We start from the raw sequence: 25929 nt of genomic DNA, 5'->3' as shown, positions 1-25929 counted from the left end.
GGAGAGGAAGGAAAGAGAGTCTGCTTGGAAGGATCCAGAAAACTTTAGGGAAATGATGCTTACAAGGATAGAAGGATGAGTCTTTTCATGTTTGGTCTTCCTGAACACGTATCTCTAAATCTTTTAGCCAGAAAAGCAAATAAAAAGAAAGCTATTATATCAAGCATCTCCTCTAAATAAAATCCATCTCTCTCTCCTGTTTTGAAGTAAGTTGTTGCAATTTCAGTACCAATCAGGTTATAGGAGTAGGGTAGAAAGGAAGATTTCTCTCCCTTCCTATACTGTCTTTTCAGTGTCTCTCTATTACTTCCATTTGCAAATTCATTGCCCGCTTACAGCCATTATAATTTTTAGCCATAAAAAACTTGTGCAGTGAGAGTGCTTTGTGTCTAACAGCCATCTTCCCCAGGGGAGATGAATGAGACTAGAGTCTTGTTTGCAGTGACTGCTATAGAAAGACATTGGGAATCTGTGTATAAGGATCTGACCCCAGGAGGACCAGCCACAAACAGAACTCATTGACCAATAGCAGACCCCTTAAGATTAGGCATGCCTTGTTGCAGTGTTGATTGACACTATTTTCTGATTTCACTTGAGTGAAAAGGAAATTCAATGTCTGTGATTGTAATAATAAAATCAATTTGAGGAGCCTGATTTTACCCCCTGGTTAAAGTGCACTGATGGATGCTCATACCTAAAGGTCTTGTAATATACCTAACTGTGCAAGGTAATAATACTAACTAAAATTCTCTAGTTACTCACCAGATATCACAGATAAATTTTCAAAGTAGGCTTCTTTTTCTAGATATTATCTCCTAATAACATGACAGTGTCTGAAATTTTGTATGAAATTGGCTTTGGTGTAAAGCATGTTCCCACACTCAAGAACTCAGTGCAGATCAAGATGCATGTGTACATGAGTTGCCTGTCAAGTAACAAAAACTTCAATACATATCCTAAAAATGATGAAAAGTGAGAGAAGGGGTAGAATGAGAGGGGTGGATAAGAATGTTGGAAAGGGTAACATTTACTATGTCACATTGCATTCATAAACTGCTTTGTTAAATGGCAATTCTTTTGCTTAACTACTTCAAGATAATAAAAATATACAAAAAAAGAAATACTGCATGCTAAATATTTTTAAAAGAACCCAGTTCAACTCTGTTTGAAACTTTGAAATTCATTCTGAAAGCATGTTTCCCTCTATCCTCAGAGAGAGTTTTGTTTCAGAGTGTGATCATTTATCACAACGTATGTCCCCTCTGTACTCATGTGCGTTTTTATTCTGGATGCCACCCTGTGGGTCCTCCTCCTTCTGTCTGGGTAAGAGTTTTTCCTCAGTGTCATCCTCTTCCTGGAGCAGTATCCTGGCTCTACTCTCTCTTTCCTCCCAGCCTTCAGAATCCCTGTTGTCTCTCTCCCTTTGTTGGCACCAAACTGTTCCTACTTACTGTTCTAACCACCTAGCCTATGACTAGTTTGCTATTACCAGACAGACTGGCTTGTTGAGAAATGAACTTGAATCCAGCCATAGTGGAGTAAGGTACATTGCGCCTACAAATCAGTGTTAGACCTTGGCCCGTCTCTCTCCACACAGGGTGCGTGTGTGTCTCCAGACAACTCAGTGGCTAGGTGGAGGGCACTGATTAAGGTCATTTGGATTTTCAAAGAGGCTTGTTAATTTGTTGTTGTTGTGTTAAAGATAATCAAGCTGTTTTACTTTTACAGTGATCAAAAGGACTTCCGTAATCATACTCAGAGAGCACACATTACTTTTTATCTTATAGACACTTAAAACATTAATTAATAAGAACATGGTACCTTTTAGAAAAAGGAAAAGGCTGGTTGTTTGGACATGCCCTGTTGCCTGTCTCTCATTTCCCTGCTGGTTTTGAACACGCCCTCATGGCCCTATTTTCCTACAGTATATCTGGGCTTCTCATCTTCCCATGACAAGGAGGATTTCATCTAAAACAGACTCATCGGAATTTCTGTCTTGGTGTAATGTTTGTGTCATCCAGGCATGCAATTCCTCTAGGGGAAATCTGGGCAAGCATGGAGTCATAACAACTAAAGGGACAGCATAATGTTGGTGGGAATCATAGCTAACTGATGTCCTCAAGTGCTATGACTCTTATCTGTTTGAAAGCGACAGACACAATTGAATTCTGGGATTTGGCTTTGGATGTGGTTTTGCCCAGTGTAAGCAGCATGGCAGCCATGGCCAAGCCAGCGTCAGACCACTCAAGAGAAACTCAGGAAAGAGACCAAGATGGTCACACTTTTAATTCCCTGCACCCTCAAGTGGAAGTTATGAGAATGAAACCAGAAACACTTAGCATGCAGCACAATGCTTGGCACGAGACACATTTACACTATATGAAGAATGGTTCGAGGTGTGGCAAAGCTGGCTGGCAGAAGAGAAAAGGCGCTCCCTCCCCCTACTCCCTCTTAAAGGCAGTCATTTGGAAAGCAGAACAGATTGGTTGCTGCATTTTATAAATTCCTTGTGAGGAAACAATGAACTTTGAAAACTGAAAGCAGTAACTGCTTCAAAGTCATCTTTGAGGAAGGCAACAGCTGTGGCAGGTAGTGATTCTTGGACTGAGGTATGAGAGTTGCTAGTATTGCTTTCATTTGCTTTTGCCCTTTTTCCTTTTCCAAATTTTTGACAAGGAGCATTTATTACATGAAAAATCTTCACCAAACAATAAGAAAACAGAAGCATGCAAGCCATCCAGATCATAACATCCTTAGGCCCTACATCTGGTCCTTGTGAGAACAAAAAGGGCCAAAGTGACCATGAGATCCCTTCTCTCACAAGGCCATCTCCTCTGAGTGTATCACAGAAAGAGACCTTGATTTGTAAATGGCAATATGAAATCCGGTTATCAGATTGTAGGAGAAGAGACAGCAGTGGGTCCTTAACCTTGAGATGCATGAAAAATCTCTTAAAAAAAGAAGACAGGGCCAGGAGTGTGGCCTAGTGGTAGAGAGTTTAGTTTTGCATGCATGAAGCTCTGGGTTCAATTCCTCAGTACAATCACAGAAAAAAAAGAAACAGAGCTAACAATGTGGCTTAAGGGTGAATGCTAGCTTTCGGAAAGCTCAAGGTCAGTGCCCAGGCCTTGAGCTCAAGCCCCAGGACTGGTCAGAAGGAGGAAGACGAGGAAGTGGAGGAGGAGGAGGTGGAGGAGGGAGAAGAGGAGGAGGAGGAGGAAGAGGAGGAGGAAGAGGAGGAGGAGGAGAAGAGGAGGAGGAAGAAGAAGATGACGACAACTGCATAGAGCTAGAGGTGTTATTCAAGTGCTCAAGTTCCAACCTTGAGCAGAAAAAGGCAAGCAAGAGTTCAAAGCACTGCATCCAGGCCTCAGTACCAGCACCAAATAAATTAATAATGTAAATTAAATTAAATAGAAGGCTTTTATTGCAGTGACCTTACTAAGAGCCACCATATTGCTTTATCACTCCCATTCCTTACTGCAGAGCTCTGCGAAACAAGCACTGCCAAATGTCCTGGTCAGGAATGATACTGGTGGAGTGCAGGCGGTCTTTGTCATCACCAGGTGCTGGTTTTGGTCCGTGGTTCACTGTGCTCATTCCCATTTGTTTCTCACTGCAGCCCTGTGAGCTCAGTGCTGCTACCTCCATCTCATCAGTGGGTCGGAGAAGTACACAGCTAGCCCTCAGCAAGCCTGGCTCACATCCCTTTAGTCTCTTAGGAGAGAGGAGACCAGGGACTCAGAAGAGACAATGAAAGCCTTCACTAGTGGAAATTGTGGCTGCCCTGGGAAAGAAGTTGATTATCAGACTCTGCCTGGCTCTGAACCTCAGCGATGCTTTTGCTGCAGATGCCATTGTCCAGGGCAAAGTTTCTTTTCACCTCTGGTCGTTGATTCCCGCCCTGTCTTCCTCCCTTCCTCTTTCCTTTCTTCCTTCATTCGTTCCTTCCTTTTTTGCAACAAGGGCCTACATGTCTTGCTGATTCATTATTAGGATCCACTATCCTGGTTCCCTCCTGGATGTGCGTGTATGATCCCCTCAGGCCTTTCCCAGAAGAATGCAGTTGAAGCAGTGTCATTGTTTACCTTTATAACTCTGCATGATCATTACCTTGGTCCATTATTATGCTTCCAAAGTCTGCAGGTGACACAGAAGAGTACCTATATCCAGAATATTATATCCTAAATACTGCTAAGAATGTTCTGGTCCTTCAGGAAAGCCCTCAGCTAGTTCTGGCTTGCTCCTAGTATGGATGCCTTCCTGTCCCATCCTCCTGGGCCCCAGGCTTATGTCTGTGTTTGCCACATCTGGCCTTCATTTGAAACTTCACCTCAAACTCTTTCATAGCACAGAATATCTTTCCTTATTAAATTCTCCTGTACATATTTTTTTCATAAAGCTACAAATCTACCTGTGGCTCTCAGAGTCTGTTTATAAACCTTTGGAAATCATTTGCAATTCGTTAATCACATTTTCAAAGGAAGTTACAGATTACAGATATACTAACAATTGCTTACACAAGAGAAGAGGAAGTTTTGGAGCTTGGGCACCCAGGGTTTGTCCCATGCATGGACTGCTCTAGAATGAGATCTGGCCTGGGAACTGGAGATGCAAGAGCTTAGTTCTTTTTCTGTTACTTGGGAGATGTCAGTAAGTCAAGTGGAGATTAGCTCTGCTCAAAAACAGCCTGGTATCCTGGTGAGCAGTAAGGGATTTTATAAAGTATATGTTCCTGGTTAATCATTAAAGCATCAAAATTTGCAAATATTTTATATGAAATATACTATAAAAGGTAGTTCTTTTAAAAAGGAGAACTACATTAAATATATTCCATTTAGAATTCTATTGGCTACTTAACGATTAAAACCCCAGCTCGCTAAAAATAATCTGAAAAGCAAGTTAGGCAAAGAGGAAATCTTGACATATTCCAATAGAGAAAATTGCAAACACAGTTTAATTCTGGTTTGCACATATGCCTTCAGGACTTTCTTCATATCTTTGTTCTGTTTTCTCTGCCGTGGCTTCATTTTCAAAATAGATACTGTCCATGTAGTGATAAAATGGCCTACAGGCTCACGGTCTACCACCTTAGCAATGCCAGTGGATGCCGAGCCTCTTTTCCCAGTAGAAGTCAGGCTTCAGTGAGTCTCTTGAATCATTCGGATTAGTCTGGGATATCTACCTGTGTTCTGGAATGCTGTGAGCCTTCCCCACATCCTCAGGCCAAGTGTCCATGCCTTCCAGAGCCATGTTTACTGAGAATGACGCTGTGGGGGCAACCTAGAGGCTCAGCCTGGGAAGTGTGGGAATGGCAGTTGCAGGCCACAAATGTCTTCCTGATGGAGCTCTAGGCTCTAACACTTTTCTATACCTTCCTAATGGAGACAGGGGAAAGCAGGTTTAGGGTCAGTATGGTAATTGGCTAAATCCCAAGGCCTGCTATCTATGCAACAGTCCATGGACCTTTTCTCAATCAAATGAATCTATTGGTTACATGAATGTTTATATCCTAAAGGGGCTCTCCTGTTGACCAAGGCCCAGATGAAAGTGGCTCAGATCTGTTACACAATCCTGGTTAAGCAGACATTGTGGAGGAGTGTTCCTAAAAGCAAATTTTCTAAGGAGTATGCCCCCCTGCCAGTGGTTCCTGTTTCCTGGACCAAAATTCAATTACAGAGGCTTGCTCACCGGCCAGAATGCTGAGAAATCTTTTATTCCTTCATTCTCTAGTGTCTCCAAGTTTCTCCCACAGCTTTTGGGTATAATGAGCTGCATTTCTTGAATGATTGTCTGCCAGAACAGTCTCAAGTCTCAACTTGTAATGCACACAGGAGGTGGAGACAGATGATTATGATTGTCTGACACCATCATCTCTGACAAACATTTTCTGCCTGTTTGGGGGCTGCAGCACTGAATTATGTCCCCTTCCACATAAAAACACAAGATATTGACAAACTCCATGCACAAAGCTCCTGTTTTCCCAGAAAGTTTCCGCAGTCCTGTTACCCATGGATTAAGAATTGAGCACTCACTTGGCACCTGGAGAACGACGCTGTTTTGTACCTGATGCCTCAGTCTGACTTCTCCCCGTGCCCCTCCCCACCTGTGCAGGTGTCCTCACTGTCCTCTTTGGAAAATGAGTAAGAGTGTCTGGAACAGCTGGAAACCTGGCACAGGGTCTCACAGCCAGTGGGTGGTGGCTAGTGGCAGAGTCACCATGTTCTTCTCACAAAAACATCTGGGCACTTTGTTTTTCTCTGAGGATGAAGACACATTTGGTGGGCTTTTACAGTTTTTTTCCACAGAGGTTAAAATAACATGATGTAGAAACTGGGGCAGGGACTGGTGGTGGGTGAAGCATCCTTCTCCATACAGCCTACATGAGCTTCTTTAACTTGGTCAATTTGTTATGTAACCTGTTAAGAGTTCCTTTCCCCATTGCCAGAATGGATGATAATAGATAGAATTAGGGTGATAAACTACAAGTAAGGGCATGGTAACCAAGAGTACTGTGAAGACTTTCTGTTTTTAAGTGTTTTGCACTTTGTGTGTCTCCAATAAATATGTATTGAATAAAGGAATAAAAAATACTTTGAACTCATCACATGAAACACTCTCCGCCACCAAAAAAAATCCTCATCCAACAAAATAAACACTTTACATTCCAAAGTGGGCTACCCAAGGAACGGTAGAAGTCTGCCTTTGAAGTTCCAGTTCTGGGCGATAGGAATCTGAGGTGCCTACTGGTTCTCAGGAATGGTTCTTACTGAAATGGAACTTGGGGCCACTGGCACTTGTAGCCCAGGTCTAGAATGGCTGACTGACTCCAGCTTCCCAGGCAGAGAGTCCTGAATTTTAGCATAGTCTGCTCTCACCTATGATGACACTTTACACTGACCTTCTTCCAGTTCCTCCTACTCCAAGCAAGCCTGGCTCTCTGAGGACCAGGTCTTCCAGGCACAAAGGAACTTTCCATAACACCATAAACTGTTAATCTGCTATCGTTTACAGTGGCTTCTGAGGAAATCACTTCCCTTCTCCTTCATCTGGAGTGGATCTGATGTCATAAAAGTGGCCGTGAATGTTGATTGGAAACCTCAAAGGAGGAAGTAGAAGCATAGTTGACAGGGTGGTCGAAGCCAATTTTCCCTTGGTGGCAAGGAGAAGAGTCTGCAGAGATGGCACAGGGAAGAAAAGAGTACAGGAAAAACGTTTGAGTGACATGTGATCTGTCTCCTAGATTTCATTGTAGACTTGTTTGCTTTCATAAATTGGCAATAGTTTCTCCTTCATGCTCAAGTTGCCTTGAGTCTCCATGTTCACAATAACTAGTCATTGTCCAAAATGGCAGTCTGTGATTGGGGGTGGGGGTGCGGGTGGGGTGGAGTCTGAAAACACTCAACTCACTCTACATCTTACTTAGAGAATTATCATCCAGTCAAGAGATGGTGGACCAAGAGATCAATTTGAAAGAAAGCTTACACACTTGCGCTCTATATGTTTTCCAGTATGCTACTATTCCTACATTCCGAAGTTATTAGGAGATTGCTTATTCCTAGCCTGCAGTAGAGGGCAGACTTTCCTATCTTATAAACAGCCCAGCAATCAACATTTCAGGCATCAAGATGCAGAAACATCCGAGTATGTTCAGTTGCTAAAATAGTAGGCTATCACCAGTGATTTAGGGGGAGAAACTGGAATCACTTTCTCACATATTAATGCTCTTCTCAACTTTTCCAGAGAAATTTCCTAATGGCTATTAAACTTGGCAATGATTCCCAATACCCTTATCTATTCCCTGTAAAGTAGGCACACTTAGTTTACTACTGCTATAGCCTATATGATAGCAAATAGAAGATTCTGTTTATAAGGTAGTATTGGGAACTGAGCCCAACTCAAAAGTGAAGGGATCAGTAGTTTTGTTTCTCACCTAAGAAGCACAGGGTTAAGCTTGAAACACAGAGTATAAAGCCTGAGGTTTTGGTACTTGTGCCCTTTCTTGTGTCCCGAGGGGTGACTTCAGTTTAGGAGTAAATGAAGGCATCTCTTCATCTACAGTCCGATAGACTTCACTTTGTACCTTGCGTTTTGAAAACAAGGGGATATTCTAGGCAAATTCCTATCCAACAAAGAGTTGGCTCAGTAAATGTTCACAGGCATCTGGCCTTGGTATGCCTGTCATTAAAAATCCCTGGAATCAAGGATGATTAATACCACTTATTAAGGTTGTTCAGTGTTGTGGTGCACTCACTGCCCCATCCATGAAATGGAACTTACCTTGGCTGGAAGTGTTCATGGACCTTTGTACTTTTTTTTCTCTTTCCCTTCTTCCCAATTCTAGTATGAAGAAGGAAAAAAGCGAAGGAAACCTAACTACAGCAGTGTTGACCTCTCAGAAGTGGAATGGGAAGACCGGGATGATGTGGTAGGTGACTTGTTTTCAAGTCTTCTGGGGAGAGAACTCTAGTGAGTTGAAGCTGTACCAGGAGCAGGCCAAAAGGCCACCAGAGGGACCCCAGGCTACTGGAGAGATGGGGAGACAATGGATCCTTGTATTTGACCAGAGTTGGAGTTTATATAACTCACCTCTAGTTATTCAGCTCTCTTGCAGACTGACTGCCATCCCACCTGCAGTCAGCTCAGACAGCCCTGAAGACTTTGGTCCCTGTACAACTTAATGGTCTGATCACCTCTGCAGTGCTGTTGTTGGGACCGGGCAGCTTGCAGAAAGTCTTGGGTGAACAACAGAAGATTCTTCCTGTTTGTAAGCCAGACACCTGCAGGGCAAGTAGGCAGGCTTCTGAGCACCAGAATTTACCTGTCAGGACCCTGTGAGCATGCTCCTGTTTCCAAAGAGTAACCTAAGGCTTATGTTTGCCTACTTTCCTGTGTGGTTGGCCACTCTTTCCTGTGCTCTGTGCTTCTGTTAATACAGAATCCCCTGTCCCCCATCAAATTCAGCCTTTGAGACTGTATCAAAAGGTTTCCTTATGCCTGTGACTTAACTCACCAAGTCTTCTTACTTCCTTAATAAATCAGATTTGTTAGACATAGCTGCCTTTTGTGAATCCAGGCAGACTTCTTTAATTAAGGCATAATTTCCCAGCGAGAGTCATCAAGGGCCTTTCTCTTCATTTTTTTTTCTTATAGTGTCTCTATGTTAAAGTCTGGTTTCTCTGCCCTACCTTCTCCTATCTGTCTAGGATCTTTTTTTAACTTTTGTCATTATGTTAGCAGTGTTTCTATTTCACGTTCTGTTCTGCTTTCCAAAGGGATGGTAAAAATATTTATTTGGAATCCCAGACTGGATTCTAGTTCCTTCCAGAAGTGGGGCCCATATCATGGCTCCATTGCTTTGACTTGTTTGTTTGTTTTAAAGTCTTTACTCCCTGGATGTCTTGGCAAGCATAGATCTTAGATTTTCTTCCTGCCTTGTAAAATGTGAGTCATACCTGCTTTAGAAATTTTACCTGTTTCCCTTCCTCATCTGTACTAAGTCTGATTAAACCCAATTCAGACAAAATAATTTTGCTGTTTGATAAAAAAGGACAATTTTTCCCCGGCGAACAGCTCTTCACAATTGCTCCTGAACTTTGTGGAGTTTTATTCCCCACTGTACAACCAGTGGTAAAATCCCCACGGTACAACTATATAGAACTGTTAGAAAGATTTGATGGATTGATACATTAGAAAATACAAAAGTGCTTCCTCTGTGCGTGTGTAGACATGCTACGAATAGTAGGGATTGTCACTGTCCTTCGTCTCTTTGCTACTGGTTCTCAGTTGACCTCATGAAAAGAAATGTATTGTGTATTTTACTTTGCTAGCTTATCTCAGGTCTCTGAAGGCTAGCTTCTATTATTCTCTTTTTCTCCATCTTCACTTTTTCCATCTCACTGGCTTTTTAAAAAAATTTTCCTTGCCAGAGGGAGGACTTAACCCCCATCTTTTCCATTTTAATCAGCATGAAAGCCACACTTGGTTATGTTCACACTTATTTCAGAGTTCCTGTCGCCAGAGGCTGGTGCACCTACCACTGTTTAACACTTTGCTGACGCACTCACTTCTCCTTCAAGTTCTATTTGCAGATTTATTTCCATGCTTATTCTTAGTTGTCTTCTGCCCCTGCTGACTTTTGGTGAGCTGCTAGCACCTTTCACTGACCACTAGTTAGAAGTGCTTTGTATCTCCTCATCCCAGTTTACTTTTTTACCAGAGGTGCAGGATCAGATGTCCAGCCTCATGAATATGGTCATCAATTCCATCTGCCCCTCTGGACCGGTTTCTGACTGTCTATCCTCAGTTTCTACTTCTCAAGCCAGCCCAGTGCTCGCATCATACATGCATGCTCTGATTTTCTCACTGTGCAGCTCTCTTATCTCCTTGGCAGCCAGTGCTTTGCTGTCATGTTTGACTTAGGAAGATGAGCGCCATCACTTCCCTCCTTTGGATTGTACTCCAATGACTGGAGAATTCTGAAATCCATGGCAAGGTTGCCTATAGGCTATCTGTAGAGATTCACACATGGTAGCAAAGATCCAGGGTATAGATCAAGGAAGGGGTGGGAAAGGCCAGGTTAGCAAAGCTGCTGAGAAGTCACTGGTTCCACACAGCTTTAGAGGGCTTGTCAGGGTAATCGTACTTCTCATGGACAGTTAGGTTCTTGTCATATTTAAGGACCACGTTTATACCATAGACCCTTGCATGCTTCCAAAAGTGATATAAGATTATATATGCTATTAAAATAGACTGGCTAAAATTGAAATAATATAAAGAGTAAGGCAGATCCCAGCAGAAGGGAGGACTTGCTAGGCACTTCATCAACAACAGTGTACCGAGCAGGGCAGATCTCTGGGAGACCTGGGCCTCAACAAGGGAGCTCAGGACACACATGGTCCAGTATGAATCACCAGTAAGGATCATCTCTGGAAAGGAAATATTACCTTTGGAAACAGTGTTTATTCTTTGGTTATAAATTCCCAGAGATGGCTGAATGAATTAGGGATGATTTTTTGTTTGTTTTGTTCCTATTATGATTTAGTCATTACCAAACTTTCCACAGTGAACATGATTATTTCTATAAACAAAAAAACTCATATCGTAAGAATAATTACCATATATGGGAAGCCTTGCTCTGTGTTCGCACAGAGCTGAGTGCGCTGTGTGAATGGACTCAGAATAATCATATAAAGTAAGGGTTATTGCTGTCCACATTTTATGAATAAGGAAACCAAGAGAGAGCTGCTATAATGCTCCAAAAGCATACAACATGGATTCCTCCAAAGTCATGCTCCTAACACTTTTTTTGTGCCACAGAGAAAGCCCTGGAATCCAAGAGTCCTTGAAAACGATTTCAGTGTCTCATGACACATAGGTTATCTCTTTCTGAGGAAAACATAACATTGGGAAAAATTACCAAATCTCCTCTTCTCTGGTAACAGACAGAATCATGGGCACCAAATCCTGGTACTTGGAACTGAAGGAAGAAAAACCTCTAGGAATTGAAATATAGACCATTTTAAACGTGGTTAAATTTTAACTAAGAAACTTGATAAGGTTGGTAGGGGAAGGGCTAGTGTGGGGAGGGGATGATGGAAAGGCTGACTGTAATAAAGAAGCATTTTTAAACATATATGGACATATCGAATTGTAAACCTTCTTTTATAATTATTTGAAATTGCCATAAAGACATATAAAAAATAAAAGTGGTCATTTAAAAAACATACTTTGCCCCTGGCCGGTCAGTTCACCATCTACTTCCCAATAAATTCACCTTTTTATATGAAAAAAAAACATACTTTGCTTTAACAATACCAAGATATAATAATACATATTTTTTACAGAAATACTAAAATTCTTAATTTAACCCATATACTTTTTCTTCTGGAATAGAAAAAGAGGTTAAAAGCTTGGCAGGGGGGAAGAGAAAGAGAGAGAGAGAGAGAGAGAGGGAGAGAAAGAGAAAGAGAGAGAGAGAGAGAGAGAGAGAGAGAGAGAGAGCTGTATTTTCTTTCTCAAGTTTTTAAATTCAGTTTCTCCACTTTTTAAATAGGACTAGTAATGAAATTTTGAGTTTTACAACTGGTAACTGATATGTATGCAGTAAGAGCTCAGTCACCAGTATCTATCAATAATGTGAGTCTCACAGGAATTTTATTAGTCCAGTATTTTATCATATTGCACAGGGTTTCTGGGATCTTAAGTGTTGTTCAAACACACTTTGGGCACAGTGAGTGAGAGAAGAAGAAACAAAGGCACAGAAAAGTCAAAGGAAACTTGGTGTATGTCAGTGTGCAAGCTTGAGCCCTCGATGAATACTCCTACCTGGCTGCTGGCTTCTTAGGCTATGTGAAGTCACAGTTGGCTAAGAGTACTTCTCAACCTGGAAAGAGGTCACAAATCCACTTAGTAGTTCCTTAGAAGCAAAGAAAAGCAATGGAATCTACTGAGGAAATGCTGAGGGTAATCTCCATGTGGAGAATATAGTCCAAAGAGCTTGCAAATCACTGGGTCTGTGCCAAGAAATTGGACCTTGAAACCTGATTCCTGAAGCTCTTGAAAGGTGTTTGATAATAAATGAAAATGATGAGAATGGTGATGAAGAGGAAGAAGACAAAGATGCTCATGACATTTGTGGTGAGGCTTATGTTGAATGGCTAACATACGTTCACTGCTTAGCATACACTAGGAACTTTACTAAACATTGACCCATTCAGTCCTCAAGGTGATTTTATGAGATGGACATTCTTAGTAGTATCACTCTGCGGAAAAAGAATCTGAGGCTGAGAAAAGACAAGTAAATTTATCAAAGATAATCAAGTTCTGACTTTCAGAGTTTGTTCTACATTAAAGTCTACTAGTATGTCTCACCACTAGGTATTCAATAAGTAAAACTTATTTTTTTAGCTATTTTTCAAAGGGGCAAGGTGACTTTTAACTATCTTAGCTTTTCCTCCAGAAAGTGTTAATAGGTCTTGTCATTGGCCCTTGCATGCCCCGTGAAGATTGTTCTGTGCTACTATAAGTAGACTGGGGTTACAGGGAGGCAGAGAGAGGCTGACCTAATCTCTAACTTGCCTGGGGAATGTGAGAAGGGAAGGTCTCAAATGGCTTTAGGCAGGCATCAGAAAAAGGAAAAATGAAAACCATGTTACAGACAAATCGAGCCATTCTTAAAAGTTAGAAAGTAGACTTAATTAGGGCCAGCTCTCCCCATCCAAAACCACAAAAGTTAAAATAGGAAAATATTTCCAGAAATGCCCATTATGTGTTGTTAGAAAATATCTAGAGTAAAATATATGTTTTATTTTATACATGCCTCCAGCCAAAAAAATTATGCTTTAACTCTCTTTTGCAAAAGATGGGAATGCAAACCCAAATCTAGACAGCCCTGAACCAAATTTAGGTTGCTTGCACTCACTGCAGTTTCCTATCACCTAATATTGCTCAAACGCCTCAAAAGAGAAGAGAGGGGAACATATTTAAAAACCAAGGCCTGGTTCAGGAGAAGGCATTTCCTGACAAGTTGTGGCTGTGAGCATTTGCTCCTACTCTGGTAAATGGCCTTCCTGATATGTCCTGTTGGTATCCAGGGTAGCATGTCCTTCATCGCCACATCTGCTGTCCTCTTCAGCATTCACAGAAGGCCACACATAATGAAGTGAGGTCAGCCAGAGGTGCAGAGGAGAGCCAGGCTCACTATTCCTAGATGGGACATCCAAAACCGAGAGACAGGGTCGCCCCTGTTCAATGTCTTGTCAACAAGGCTATTAATTGGCTGAGATTTCTCATTGAGCGTTTGAAGATGATTCATGCTATAAAAAGCTAATCCCTGTCCCCTCCAAAACTGTTGGCCTCTTAAAAAAAACTACTGTATAGGGAAATATCTTTAACTTGATTATCTTGTAAAAAAAAAAAAACCACCATGATTTCTTCTTGACAAATCAATAGTACCCTTTTGAAAATGTAACTTGTCCCTGGATACATTCTTGGTTCTTGAGTATCTCAGTCGATTTCCAGGAGTATTTTTTTTTCTGAATCTCAAAATTCTTCAACATGGCACAAGGCATTTTTTTTGTTGTTGTACTGAGGTTTGTACAAACGCCTCAAGTCATTTGTTTGCTGTTGTTTACCTCTAGCCTCTTGTCTAGGACAGGGCGTGTATTCTTAGAAAATAAAAATAACTTTATTTTTCATTTTAAGAGCAAGAGTTTGTTCTGTTAAGCTATTTTATAGTTCTGTGCAAATGCAGCTTCACTGGCAAAAGTACCCAGGTTCTAAGGGCATCATACATCTCCACAGGCCACTGAACATGCACCCATCTAAGAGGTACAGGGTGCCCAGAGGGCATCACAATGCAGATAAACTAACACCTAAATTTCCTTTTCTCATTTCAGTTAAGAAACGCCATGGTGAATAGAAAGACAGGGAAGTTTTCCATGGAGGTGAAGAAGACAGTGGACAAAGGGGTATATTTTTCTCAAACATTCTTGCCGCTTAATTTAAAACAAACCACTGTGAAAAATTAGCTTCGAAAGCTCTATCTGGAATAAATATCTTTCGCTGAGATCATTTTTCTCTTGTCTTTACTTATCTCAAGCAAGATTCATGTAGTGCCGTTAACCTGATCACAGTGTGTCCATTTATTTTTATTGATTTCTGAAGACGTCACCTAGCAGACTAACCATGCTTTCTTTTCTCTGTGACTTTTCTTTTTCAATCTAGAAACGGGTTTTGGTGATGACAAATGACTACTATTACACAGACATCAAGGGTACTCCTTTCAGGTAGAGCTGACCATGATACATGGACATTCCATCCGACCCATCAGTGTGTTTGTACAAAAGCTGCTGACGCTCTCAGAGCCCGTCATCTGAAGATAACAAACACCCTGCCAAAAGGCTGGAAAGAGTGAGGAAGGGGCTTTTTCCAGGCTGCCTTTGTCTGTTTTCTAGAAGGGGGAAGATGGTTCAGGCCCACCTAGGGGAACTCCCTCAATTTGTCATGGCTTTGCATCTCATTACCAACTACAAAGCTAAGGGGTTCCCACCCAAGGTGGGTTTCTAGGGTCCTTAACCATCTAACTTACTGTGCCCCCCAAATCCATTTCACCTTTTTATTTCATGACCAGAACACAATCCTTCAAATTTGGAGGCAGCATTTCATCCCTACGTGTTATTCTGTTTCTCTTTCTCTGAGCTGTCTTGTGCTTGTCTCTTTCTGAATACTATTGTGTCTCTTTGTTATAATCATAAACAATAGTTTTGCCTCAATTGCTTGCTTTCAGATGCATATGTAGTATTCTCAATTTGGCTGCTATGATTTGGTAAAAATGACCTCAGCAGGGCTGCTTCAGGTTTCTGTACTGGTATCTCTCGGAGCTAAGGAGAGGACATAGATTTAACTGAAAAAATAAATAATCAAGTCTATCTCCGTTATATTCTCTGCCCAGGGTTCATGGGCAGAGTCCCATTTGGAACTGAGAGCAATAAAGGAACACTGTTTTTAAAGTTGAGTCTCTTTCTTAGACCAGAGCAGACAGGAGCTGAAATCACATCGTGAGAGTGTAGGAGACAGATTAAAACTGGACAAAGCAGCCTGCCACAGAGCACTGTGGCTGAGCTTGAGTAGGAATAGAAGTTCATAGTTTTTGCCTTTGAGGAAGTGGTCTGTGTTCCCTCATCTCTGTGTTTGGGCTCTGAAAAGACCCATCTCTAGCTGGCCGCAGGGCAGAGGTGTGTAAGGCAGTAGCCAGGAGCCGGGGGCATGGCCCCCCAGGAATCCATCCAAGGGAAGGACATGCTGGAGGGCCAGGCTGTTTGCCACAAGTCTTGAAAACACCAGAGCAGCCAATTGCTGCTGGCATTTCCAATCAGAAATGACTTTGAAGCAGCTGCTTGAACCTAAGAGAAAGCAACACCCACTATAATCAGTGAGGTTTTCAAAGTAAACTGTTGGAAAAATTGTTTACAGAACATGAAATGGAAATGTGAAAATGGAAAATAAAAATGTTAACCCACAAGTCTATTCCAGTCGATGCTGTGGACTTCAAGATCTGCTTTGTTTCTCTACACAGTTTAGGTGTGGCGCTCTCTAGAGGCCATGGGAAATATTTCTTCCGAGGGAATGTGACCATTGAAGAAGGTAAGGTGTGGCCTTGGTTCAGGTCATCTTGTAATCTTTTATCATTGAGAGGAAGTTCTGGAACCAGCTCTGAGTGAACTGAAGACCCGTTAGCCAGTGCCTTAGACACTTGAGTAGTCAAATCAATTGACCACTCTCAGTTACCTTTCTTGAAAATTTTGCCTAGGTTTCAGAATGGTGGGGATTCCAGCTCATGGTAGCTGTTGTTATGATTCAATGTATTTATATCCTGCATTTATCCAGAGTTGTTGAGGCAACACATAGGACCTGAAATGATGGGCAGGAGTTAGAAAGAGGAAGTGATCTTACTCAGTACTATCTTCTTCATCCGCACAGTTCACTATTTCAGAAAGGTGAGTCTTTCTCAGTGCCCTAAGCTCACGGGGAGGAGTGGCCTTGGTCTCTGAGGGGATTTACTCCTGGAGTGATCTTAAGGAAGTATAACTCAGCCTTTAGGATTTTACATCTTCCCAAAGAAGGAGTTAGACCAGATTAGGATTCTTTCTAGCTGTCACAGACAGGGATCACTGAGAAAAAGAAGGTTGATTATAAGCCAAGTTTTAATTGGTTAGAGCTGGTTGCAAATGAATGTGGTAAACTTCCCAAACTGGCTCCCTAGCTCATGGCTCCCTACAATAATGAGAAGTATGGTCCCTAAGATTCCATGTTCCATGAATGGCTGATTGTCTCTCCACTGTCTCAGAGGTGTGGGTTTTGCATGCTGAGAGACTGAAAGAATGAGATCTTAGAGAACAGAGGGAGAGTAAATACACTGTGAACGGGGCGGATTGCCTGTGCTCATCCAAGAACCAGTCATATGCTGTTTCTTCTTAGTCATGAGAGAATGCAGGAATGTTTGTGACTTAAACAAAACACTCCACAGAAAGTATTCTCAGAGATCATGCTTTAACTTCTACAATTCCCTGGACCTCTGAATATCAGAGTCCTTCATGCAAGAAAGTTCATTCTTAAGCCATCTGAAATGAGGAAGAGGAAGACTCGGATCAGAACCATAGATGGAGAGGTCATCAATATTGCCCTTGCATCTTATATGTCTGTTTCTTTCTCTTGACTGCAAGACATAGACCTATTCTTCTCTCCATCTCCATTCCTAATCTCTCTCACACAGTTGTTTTGCATTGTCTTTTGGATATTTTTTTTTGGTTACTATCTTCTGTATGTTCTCCAGCTGTTAGGCAAAGCAGTCACAGAGAATTTCAGAGCTAACGATAATCACCATGTAAGAAATTAGTGAAATCCTCAGCAAGGGGGAAAATGTCTGGTTATCCACACAAATGAGGTCAGATCTTCCTCTCTCTGTTGGTCTTCTGCAAATAAAAAGACTTACAATCTTGCCAACTTTACTGAGTAATAGAGTCCAGAAGAGCTTCATGCCCTTAGGCTAACTGGTACAGGGTCTTATAGTTTCTGAGAGCCATATCATGCTCCTTTCTCTTCTGTGTTCTTGGGCACAGAGGGAGTTCTTTGGGGATTGCAGCAACACGTATATAGGTTGTATAGAAAGGAACGTGCCTCTGCAAATGTGGGGATTTTCCACATGCTTTGCCAATGCCAGATACTAGCAAGATGTTGAATAGGTGGACTCTGCTCCAAAGTCCAAGAAGCCATTACTGTAGTGCTCTCTTCCGACTCTCCTTTGTTATCTTTCATATGTACTGTACACAAAAACTGTTAGCGCTTTTGAAAGCAGTGTCAGTCATCAGCAGATGTAAATTTTGTCCAAAGAACCAAAAGCAGAGGCAAAAGACATCACAATTAAAATGTCTTTGGTGCCAAGGAACTCAGAGAAATAATTTCTTTTTTTTTTTTTTAGAAAAAGCTCTTCCTTCAGGATCTCATCTGAATTTCCTGTAGTATATTGCCGGAGAGAGCTTTGTGGATAAAAGTTGATGGAACTGAATGTAGAAAAATAAATCTAATTGGCATCATTGACTCAGTATTGTGGGAAGATGTAGCCCCACATCAGGGCCTTTGCACTTGCTACTTCTATATTGAATATACTTTTTGCTACCTGCATGATTTTCCCTTGTCTCTTTCATGTTTTTGGTGGAAAGTCACTTTCTCAGTGAAATGAAACTGACGAAACTCAAACTTTCCCATCTTTTTGTCCTCCATAACCTCATTCTATGTCTCCTTTTCCTTCACAGTCCTCACCACCAAATGATATGCTAGATATTTTAATTTCAAGCTGATATGCTTAGGACAGGGATTTGTGTTTAGTTCACTGCTAAATTCTTAGGCCTAAAATAATACCTGGCACATAGAAGATGTCTGGCAAAAATATTGAAGAAAGAAAAGAAGGAAGGAAGAAGAGGGAGAACAGAGGGAAAGGAGGAAGAGAAAATACATGGATAGCTGGATTGTTTTAGGGCTGATTATAGTCATATCTAACGAGGAGCTATAGAGTATTTTTCTGCATCACACAGTTGATATAACTGAAGGTCATTCCTAAGGTCATTCAACGAACAAATGCTGTAGCCTGGTGTTCAATCTAATTTATTCCCTGCTCGATTATGTTCAATTAAGGATTATGCAATAGAGATAACACTTCAGTATTTGCTTTATACACCTATATTTGAAGAGGAAATCGGAGTCTTATGTGCAGTGAAATACTACTGGTCATTTGGGAGAGGACTTCTAAAATAGGCTGTATTATCATCAGAGTTCATGAAAGTGTCCTTAGAAGTGAGTGTCTGGCCAGGCATTTGGCCTAGTGGTAGAGTGCTTGTCTAGCATGCACAAAGACCCATGTTCATTTCCTCTGTACCACAACATAGAAAAAAGCCAGAAGTGGTACTGAGGCTCAAGTGGTAGAGCTCTAGCCTTGAGAAAGTCCAAGGACAGTGCTCAGGCCCTGAGCTCAAGCCCAGGACTGGCAAAAAAAAAAGTGATTGTCTGATCTATCACCCATTGAAATTAAGGCATATGAAATTAAGACTGGCTTCACAGTGTGTCCTATCTAGTTTTGTGTTGTCATAGAGTATGAGAGGCTAGGCACCTTATGAAGAGTTTTATTTAGCTTTTAGTTTGAAAGGGGGAAAGTCCAAGGTTGGAAGGCCCCACTTAGTTGTCCTCTGGCCAGGGTTTTCTGCCTGCATTCCTGTATGATAGAGCTATTAGAAGGGAAATAGCCATACACAACAGGAGCACCTGTACAAGTGAAGAAACAGGAGGGCAGGGAGGAACCAGGCTGATTCTCCTTCTTCTTTTGTTTTAAATCATTTGTGGGGCTTGAACTTGGACACTGGGCACTGTCCTTGGGCTTTTTTGCTCATAGCTTGTGCTCTACTACAGCTGCAATTTGGGGCTTTTCTGATGATTAATTATACAAAGGACATGGACTTTCTTGCTATCCTCAGATCTCAGCCTCCTGAGTAGCTAGAATTTATAGGTATGAACCACCAGAGCCTAGACAGGCTGATTCTTTAATGACCAGATGCTTCCATAGAAACTAACCCAGTTCTGTGAGAAGTACATGAATCCCTTCTGTATCTGGTGCCAAATGATCTAATCACCTTCTATTAAACCCTGCCTGTTAAAAATGCATTCTTTCTCCATATCATTACATTGAGGACTAAGCTTCCAAGCACAGGCACCTTTGAAGAGCAAATCGTATCACAGAGGTAACATAATCCGGAGCATTCGGTTAAACAAAACAAAACAAAACAAAACTTCCAAATTCCCTGAAAGCCTCAACTGCCTTGTTGCCTTCCTAGACTAGACTGGTGATTCACTGACTTAGAAACCTTTAACAACTAGCAATTTTTGCTGGTCAAAAACAGTTGAGTATTAACAGTTTTGTATCATTCAACCTATAATTTCACCTCACAACTATCTATCACTTAGAGACTATTATCATTTCTGTTTTGCGCATGAAGAAACCAATATTTAGAGAAGTAACCTGCTAACATCACACATGAGTTTTGTGGCCTAGTCCAGTTCCGAGCTTAGACTACACAGGGATCCAGAGTCAGTTTTTTTGACTGTCCTGTTAAGCTGTGCCTTTCAGCACTAATAAATTTCTTATCCAATGGAGTTTGAGTTGTAGTCATTGAGAGTGGTGGTAGTGTCATTGGAGTGAGTGAAGATGAGAGCACAGATGACTGGACAAGGAATTTGCTCCATTCTTCTGAAGTTCCTCATGCCCAGGCAGGGTCTTTTGGGGTTGGTGTCTACTGTGAACCCATCCCAGAATTCTACCCTAAAATACTTGAATCAAAGGTGGAGGAGGCAATGCTTATTCATGGACCTCTTCTTATTCTCCAGGCCTGCATGACTTAGAGCACCCAGACGTGTCATTGGCAGATGAATGGTAAGTAGTTACCAGGCCTAGAGGCTGGGAATATGACTTAGTGGTAGAGTACCTCAGTACCACATAAACAGAGAAAGCCAGAAGTGGCACTGTGGCTCTAGTGGTAGAGTCCTAACCTTGAGCAAAAGAAGCCTAGAAACAGTGTCCAGGCCCTAAGTTCAAGCCCCAGAACTGGAAAAAAAAAAGGCCTGGACTTTATTTGCTTGGTTTTCTGGTTCAAATGCAAAAGAAGAAAATACAACAATGTATAAGCTTTTTTTTTTCTCTTGGGCTAGGTCTTACTGCAACACTGACCTTCATCCTGAGCACCGACATCTGTCTCAACTAGAAGCTATTAAGCTCTACCTCAAGGGCAAAGAGCCTCTACTCCAGTGTGAGTGAATTCTCAAAGGCAAGCTTTGCATGGTGGGGAAGGCCAACTCCAAACTATATGTTTTGTACTTCAGTTTTCAAGAGAAGCTTTGTTTGGCTGAGGCTAAACCCAATCATCCATCTGATCTTTGTAAATGAATGTGAGTTACCAATCCCAGAATTCCTAATCACCGTCTCACTACATTGGATTTGTTTTTCTACTAAACCATTTACTGAAGCTGCTGAATAGGATGGAAAGTTACAACGAGGGAGAGACTGTAGATACTTGCTTATCCAGCTCTCTTATTTTACAAGTAAGAAATTGGAACTGGAAAAAAGATTATCTCAAGCTCAGCAAGTTGATTCATGACTCCAATTCCAGCTACTCAAGAAGTAGAGATAGGAAGATTATGGTCTGATGCAAGTCTTGGCAAAAGGATAATACCCAGTGGAAAACATACTAAAACAAAAGCTGGACTGAAGAAATGGCTCAAATGGTAGAGCACATACTTGCCTACCAAGTGTGATACCCCAAGTTCAAGCCCCATTATCACCAGAAAAAATAGTGTCAAGTAAGGAAGGAACTATGCACATAAGTCCATGAAGCTCAGTTTTCTGGTTCTCTGAGACAGGAGTCATCACTAGTACCTCTAGTTGATTCTCATGGTGGCTTATATTCTGTCTCTTCAACCAACAGTTATCTGAAAGTCCTCAGTGAATACTTTGACTGATGTCAGTGCTAGAGGCAGGGGGTGATTCTAGCTGGTCTGGATTCCCCTCACGGAGGAGGAGACCCTCTTATATTGTGAGATGGTGCCAGTAGCTTCAATTTAAGAAAGAGAAAATCACCAAAAATAAGCACAGCACCTGCTTCTCCTACTAACAAGCATGACTTCTCAATGATGACCAAAGTGCTTGACATGTGTTATCTTATGGAATAATCACAGCCGTCTCAGGGAAAGTGTTGAGACTATCCAGCTGCTAACTGGCAGCTTCATAGATGGATTTATTTTGAGGATGTGTTCTGGTAGGGAAAAGAACAGATGTTCATCTTCTGAGACCAGTTGTCTTTGAACTGTTCATGATACATTTTTGAGGAACAGATGATCTCAAGTATGGAGACAATGTGAAAATTGATTTTTAAGTTACCATTTCACTTCCTTTACTTACCATTGGCTTCCTAATATTTTGCCAGATTTGCTCCAGGTACTTCTTGTTAAAGGAGGGTACTGGTTCTAAACTCAGTTCCTGGACACTGTCCCTGAGCTTTTTTGCTTAAGACTAGCACTCTATCACTTGACTCCACAGCACCAGTCCAGTTTTTATGGTAGTTGATTGGAGATGAGAGTCTCATGGACTTTCCTGCCTGAGCTGGCTTTGAACCATGATCCTCAGATCTCAGCCTCCTGAGTACCTAGGATTATAGACCTGGCTCAAGTACTCTCTAAGGAACCAAACATTATGGAGAATATCGAAATCCTTGTCCCATAAATCCTTCCTCCCATAAAGAATGAGCAGCCTCATTCTCATGCCCTCACAATTCTCATGCCCTTTTAGTATAATACATGCATCTATGTTCCATCACTTTCATTATTTTACACATTAACTTCATATATACATTGAGCATCCCTAATTCAAAAATCCAAAATCCAGAATAGCCCAAGTCTGAAACATTTGAATACTAATAGGAAGACAGTGGTGGAAAATTCCATATCATGACCTTTTGTTTCTTGAACACAATTACTTCATAATAATATTACATAAATTTGCATTCAATCCATGTATTTATATATATGAAATCCAAATGAATTTTGTTTATACATGTGTCATATCCTCAAGATATCTCACTTAATAGAGACAAATATTCCCCATCCCCAAAACTCTAAGTTCTGAAATACTTCAGGTCCCAAGCATTTTAGATAAGATATACCCAACCTGTATATATAATATATGGTATGTTATATGGAATACAGCATATAATAATACTCACAACTCATGGTAACCACTTAGCTCCATCATATTTGTTTGCATTGCTACAAGGAACCCCATTCTTTAACTATCTTTCAACTTATCCACTGTCTCTGCTGATAAGTGAAGCTCCATGTAGTTTTTACTTCTCAAGATCACTCTTTTGTTATTTTTGCTCCTGGCCAAAAGTGAGGACTGTCTTGCCCAATAATGAGGAGGTGCCCTCTGGAGGGCACTTAAAACTTCTCCCACACTCATGATCTTCTGCTCATTTCTTGAGTTTTTCCACAAAGCTCTACTCACCATCCTTTTCGGAAAGGGAGAGATACTACCCTTAAAATGAAGGAAAAAAACTTCTTAAATGGAAAGTATCACAGAATGAAAACCCGTGCTGTCACCAACCATATAATACTTCCCTGGGAACTGAGTGCTGAAGAAGTGCAGGCTTTTCAGAGAGGACAAAGATGGTCATCACCAGAGCCAGCTTTCCAGCGGTGTACTGGCTTCCCCTTTCCAGCTCTGGGAGCCAGCATACTAGTCCATGGCATGCGCTATGAAATAGGGTGAGACATCAGGAAAGCAAAGTGTGAGCCGCCTAAGCCTCTCCATTTACTTCTGTCTAGTCCACACGCTTTAGGGCCCTGGTATTACCGGCATATCAGATGTCAGACTGTTTTATATTTTTGGCTGGTGGGAGGTTAACTCATAAAGCAACACACAGTATGAGAAAATATCCTGCAGATCTTGCAAACTAAGCCTGGGGTGTGCCTCTCAAGCTCCTTTTGGGGGGCAGGCCAAAGCAGCTTGTCTTCTATCCTTCCCAACAGGTGACAAAGAATTGATCCAAGAAGTCCTTTTTGACGCTGTGGTGAGTGCCCCCATCGAAGCATATTGGACCAGCCTAGCCCTCAACAAATCTGAGTAAGTGGTTGCACGTGTCCCCTTCATGGCCATTTCCGCACCAGGGCTCCAAAATATGGTTATGGTTTAAAGAACTAAACTGTTTTAGGAGCCTGGTGTTAAAGTTCTTTAATTTTCCCCTAAGATCCAAACCACAAGAGCTAGAGCAGATTAGTGGTGCGGGCTTGAATGGCAGGCTCCTGGGCTTGACATGTAATTTGCTTGAGTTTTCACATTACATGAAATTCAGTATGTGGAGGTAGGGTGACACTTCCGAGAGACGGAGGGATGCGGAAGCAGGGTTTCATTGCCTGCCTTGCCACTGCTCCCTGGACCTTACAGACATTACAGACTGGAGAGACCTTGGGATGGAGCCAGGTAAAGTTGTGAGTAATACCCGGATGTGAGATATCTGTTTCTGTAGTGTCAGATACAGTGCTTTTATTTCTTAAGTGGGGGATAAGGGAGGGGAAAGTCAGTGGTAGTGGATATCAGAGACTAGAATTAGAACTAGGTTAGCAGCTTTTTACTATTTATGTGAGTAGGCTTCCTATTTTAAAAATAGAAAGATCATTTTTCACCTTGTACCTTCAAGTGGAGCAATACTTAGTTCTCTCTATTCTTCATTAGTTCCTTTACTTGCTGTATCTTCTTTTCTATTTTACCTATGAATCACTCTGTCCTTATGTTTTCTTTTGTGTATTCTTTCATTCACTCATTCACCTGTTAAATGCACTGAAATGAGTGTTGATGAAATAGAGTTAGCCCAAATGGATGGAGGACTTGCTATCCAGTATTACAAAATTGTGATCAGTACTTTTAAGGAAAAGGAAAAGCATCTAAAACCATCTAATGTTGGTGTACATTCTAGGAAGTGGAGAACGCTCACATTGACATTAAAGACAACTTAGCTAAAGGGTTGAGTTTCGGCTAATAGTCTCAGAAGATGAGGCTGCAAAGAGAGTCCAGGTGGCTTAGGAGCTTGGGAGTCAAGTTAGAGTCTGTGTTTAATAATTAGAAAACTGAAAATGATGACAAGTATTTGTGGAAAAGGAAGGAAGGTAATCACATTTGTTAAAAACAAAATCTCTCCAACTTCTGTATGAAGAACAGAATATAATAGGTTAAGAATAGTCGTGGAGCTTTTTAGAACATTCCAAAGGATTTTCCACTTGCACCAAGAAGTTCACATGCAGCCTGCTTTGAAAGTAAGACCCCAGGATCTGCTGATGCATTTATGGTGTAAGGACAGAGAGGCTGAATTGTCAGGTTCATGCTCACATTTGCACATCAAGCACCAGGGAAAATGGTATCACCTGGTAGAACCAGAGACAGAGAAAAGCAGGGTTGGGACTGGGCATAGCTTAAATGACTTGAAGTTTGCCTAGTGGAGTCCTTATATGGGCAGTTTACCATCTAGAGCTCCAAAGAGAGACTGCATGTCCATTATACTTTGGGCAGTCTTGCTTACCTACGAGGACCTTTTTCCCTGGTAGACTGAGGAATCATCAAAGCCTATCCTAAGATTCCTTTCTCTCAGGAATGTGAAAGTAGTTCTCTTAGGTTCTCATGAAACTCTAATCTTTAAGCAAGATTGCTGATTCATTCCTAACACATGCGTGAGATTTCTAAAATGGTAGCTTGCTTTGTAGTCCACATCTGTAACTGATTGGACAGCTGGCTTTCCAATATGGCGAAGGCTACAAGTAGAGCCAAATGCATCCTGTTGGTTTGTATTCACCTTTCTCATACTTAGAAGTGGTATTGACTACCATGAATACTGCCAAAGGCCAACAACTGACCCACCTTATTTTGAAGATGACATAGATAGTGCTTCAGATCAAACTGCTATTCATATCTAGAACAGAGAAGTCAGCACACACTAGACAGTCTCTTCATAGTTCAGTGTAAGATAAATTTGTGTTTGTGGAGAAATTCATTTGCTCTTTACACAGGAGAAAAATCTCCTAAAGAACATATCCAAAGACAGAATTGCCTTGAAAATCGGAACAATATTACGTTATTAAAATTTTAAAGCAGATTTTCTTGTGAAGGCTATCCTTAGAGTTTCTACACATGGCACCCTACAGGGTTTTTCCAAGGGGTTATTCTTTAAATAAGGTAAGAATAATGCCTGTGTTTTTGGTAGAATTTATTCCACAACTGTGTGGAAGTCAGATCCAGTTGCAGCTATGTAGAACTCTAGGCTATGGGATGCTGCAAACTTGGTT

The 25929-nt window shown here is 41.4% G+C and overlaps 1 protein-coding gene across 2 annotated transcripts in view; it reads left to right on the top strand.

The window, feature by feature from the left end:
- Positions 1-25929, top strand: part of Cacna2d3 (calcium voltage-gated channel auxiliary subunit alpha2delta 3) — an 846818-nt gene that overhangs the window by 648029 nt on the left and 172860 nt on the right. For both annotated transcript variants that reach the window (XM_090320869.1, XM_090320861.1), the window contains 7 exons: positions 8345-8428; positions 14400-14471; positions 14728-14789; positions 16079-16146; positions 20434-20479; positions 20755-20852; positions 23626-23719. In XM_090320869.1, coding sequence (XP_090176995.1) covers positions 8345-8428; positions 14400-14471; positions 14728-14789; positions 16079-16146; positions 20434-20479; positions 20755-20852; positions 23626-23719 — 524 coding nt within the window. The remainder of the gene's footprint in view (positions 1-8344; positions 8429-14399; positions 14472-14727; positions 14790-16078; positions 16147-20433; positions 20480-20754; positions 20853-23625; positions 23720-25929) is intronic.

Source organism: Megascapheus bottae, chromosome 2 (genome assembly GCF_031878675.1).
Source record: "Megascapheus bottae isolate mThoBot1 chromosome 2, mThoBot2.hap1, whole genome shotgun sequence".
NCBI classification, from domain to species: Eukaryota; Metazoa; Chordata; class Mammalia; order Rodentia; family Geomyidae; genus Megascapheus; species Megascapheus bottae.
Note: the sequence above shows the minus strand (reverse complement) of the source record. Positions and strands in the feature narration are given on the sequence as shown.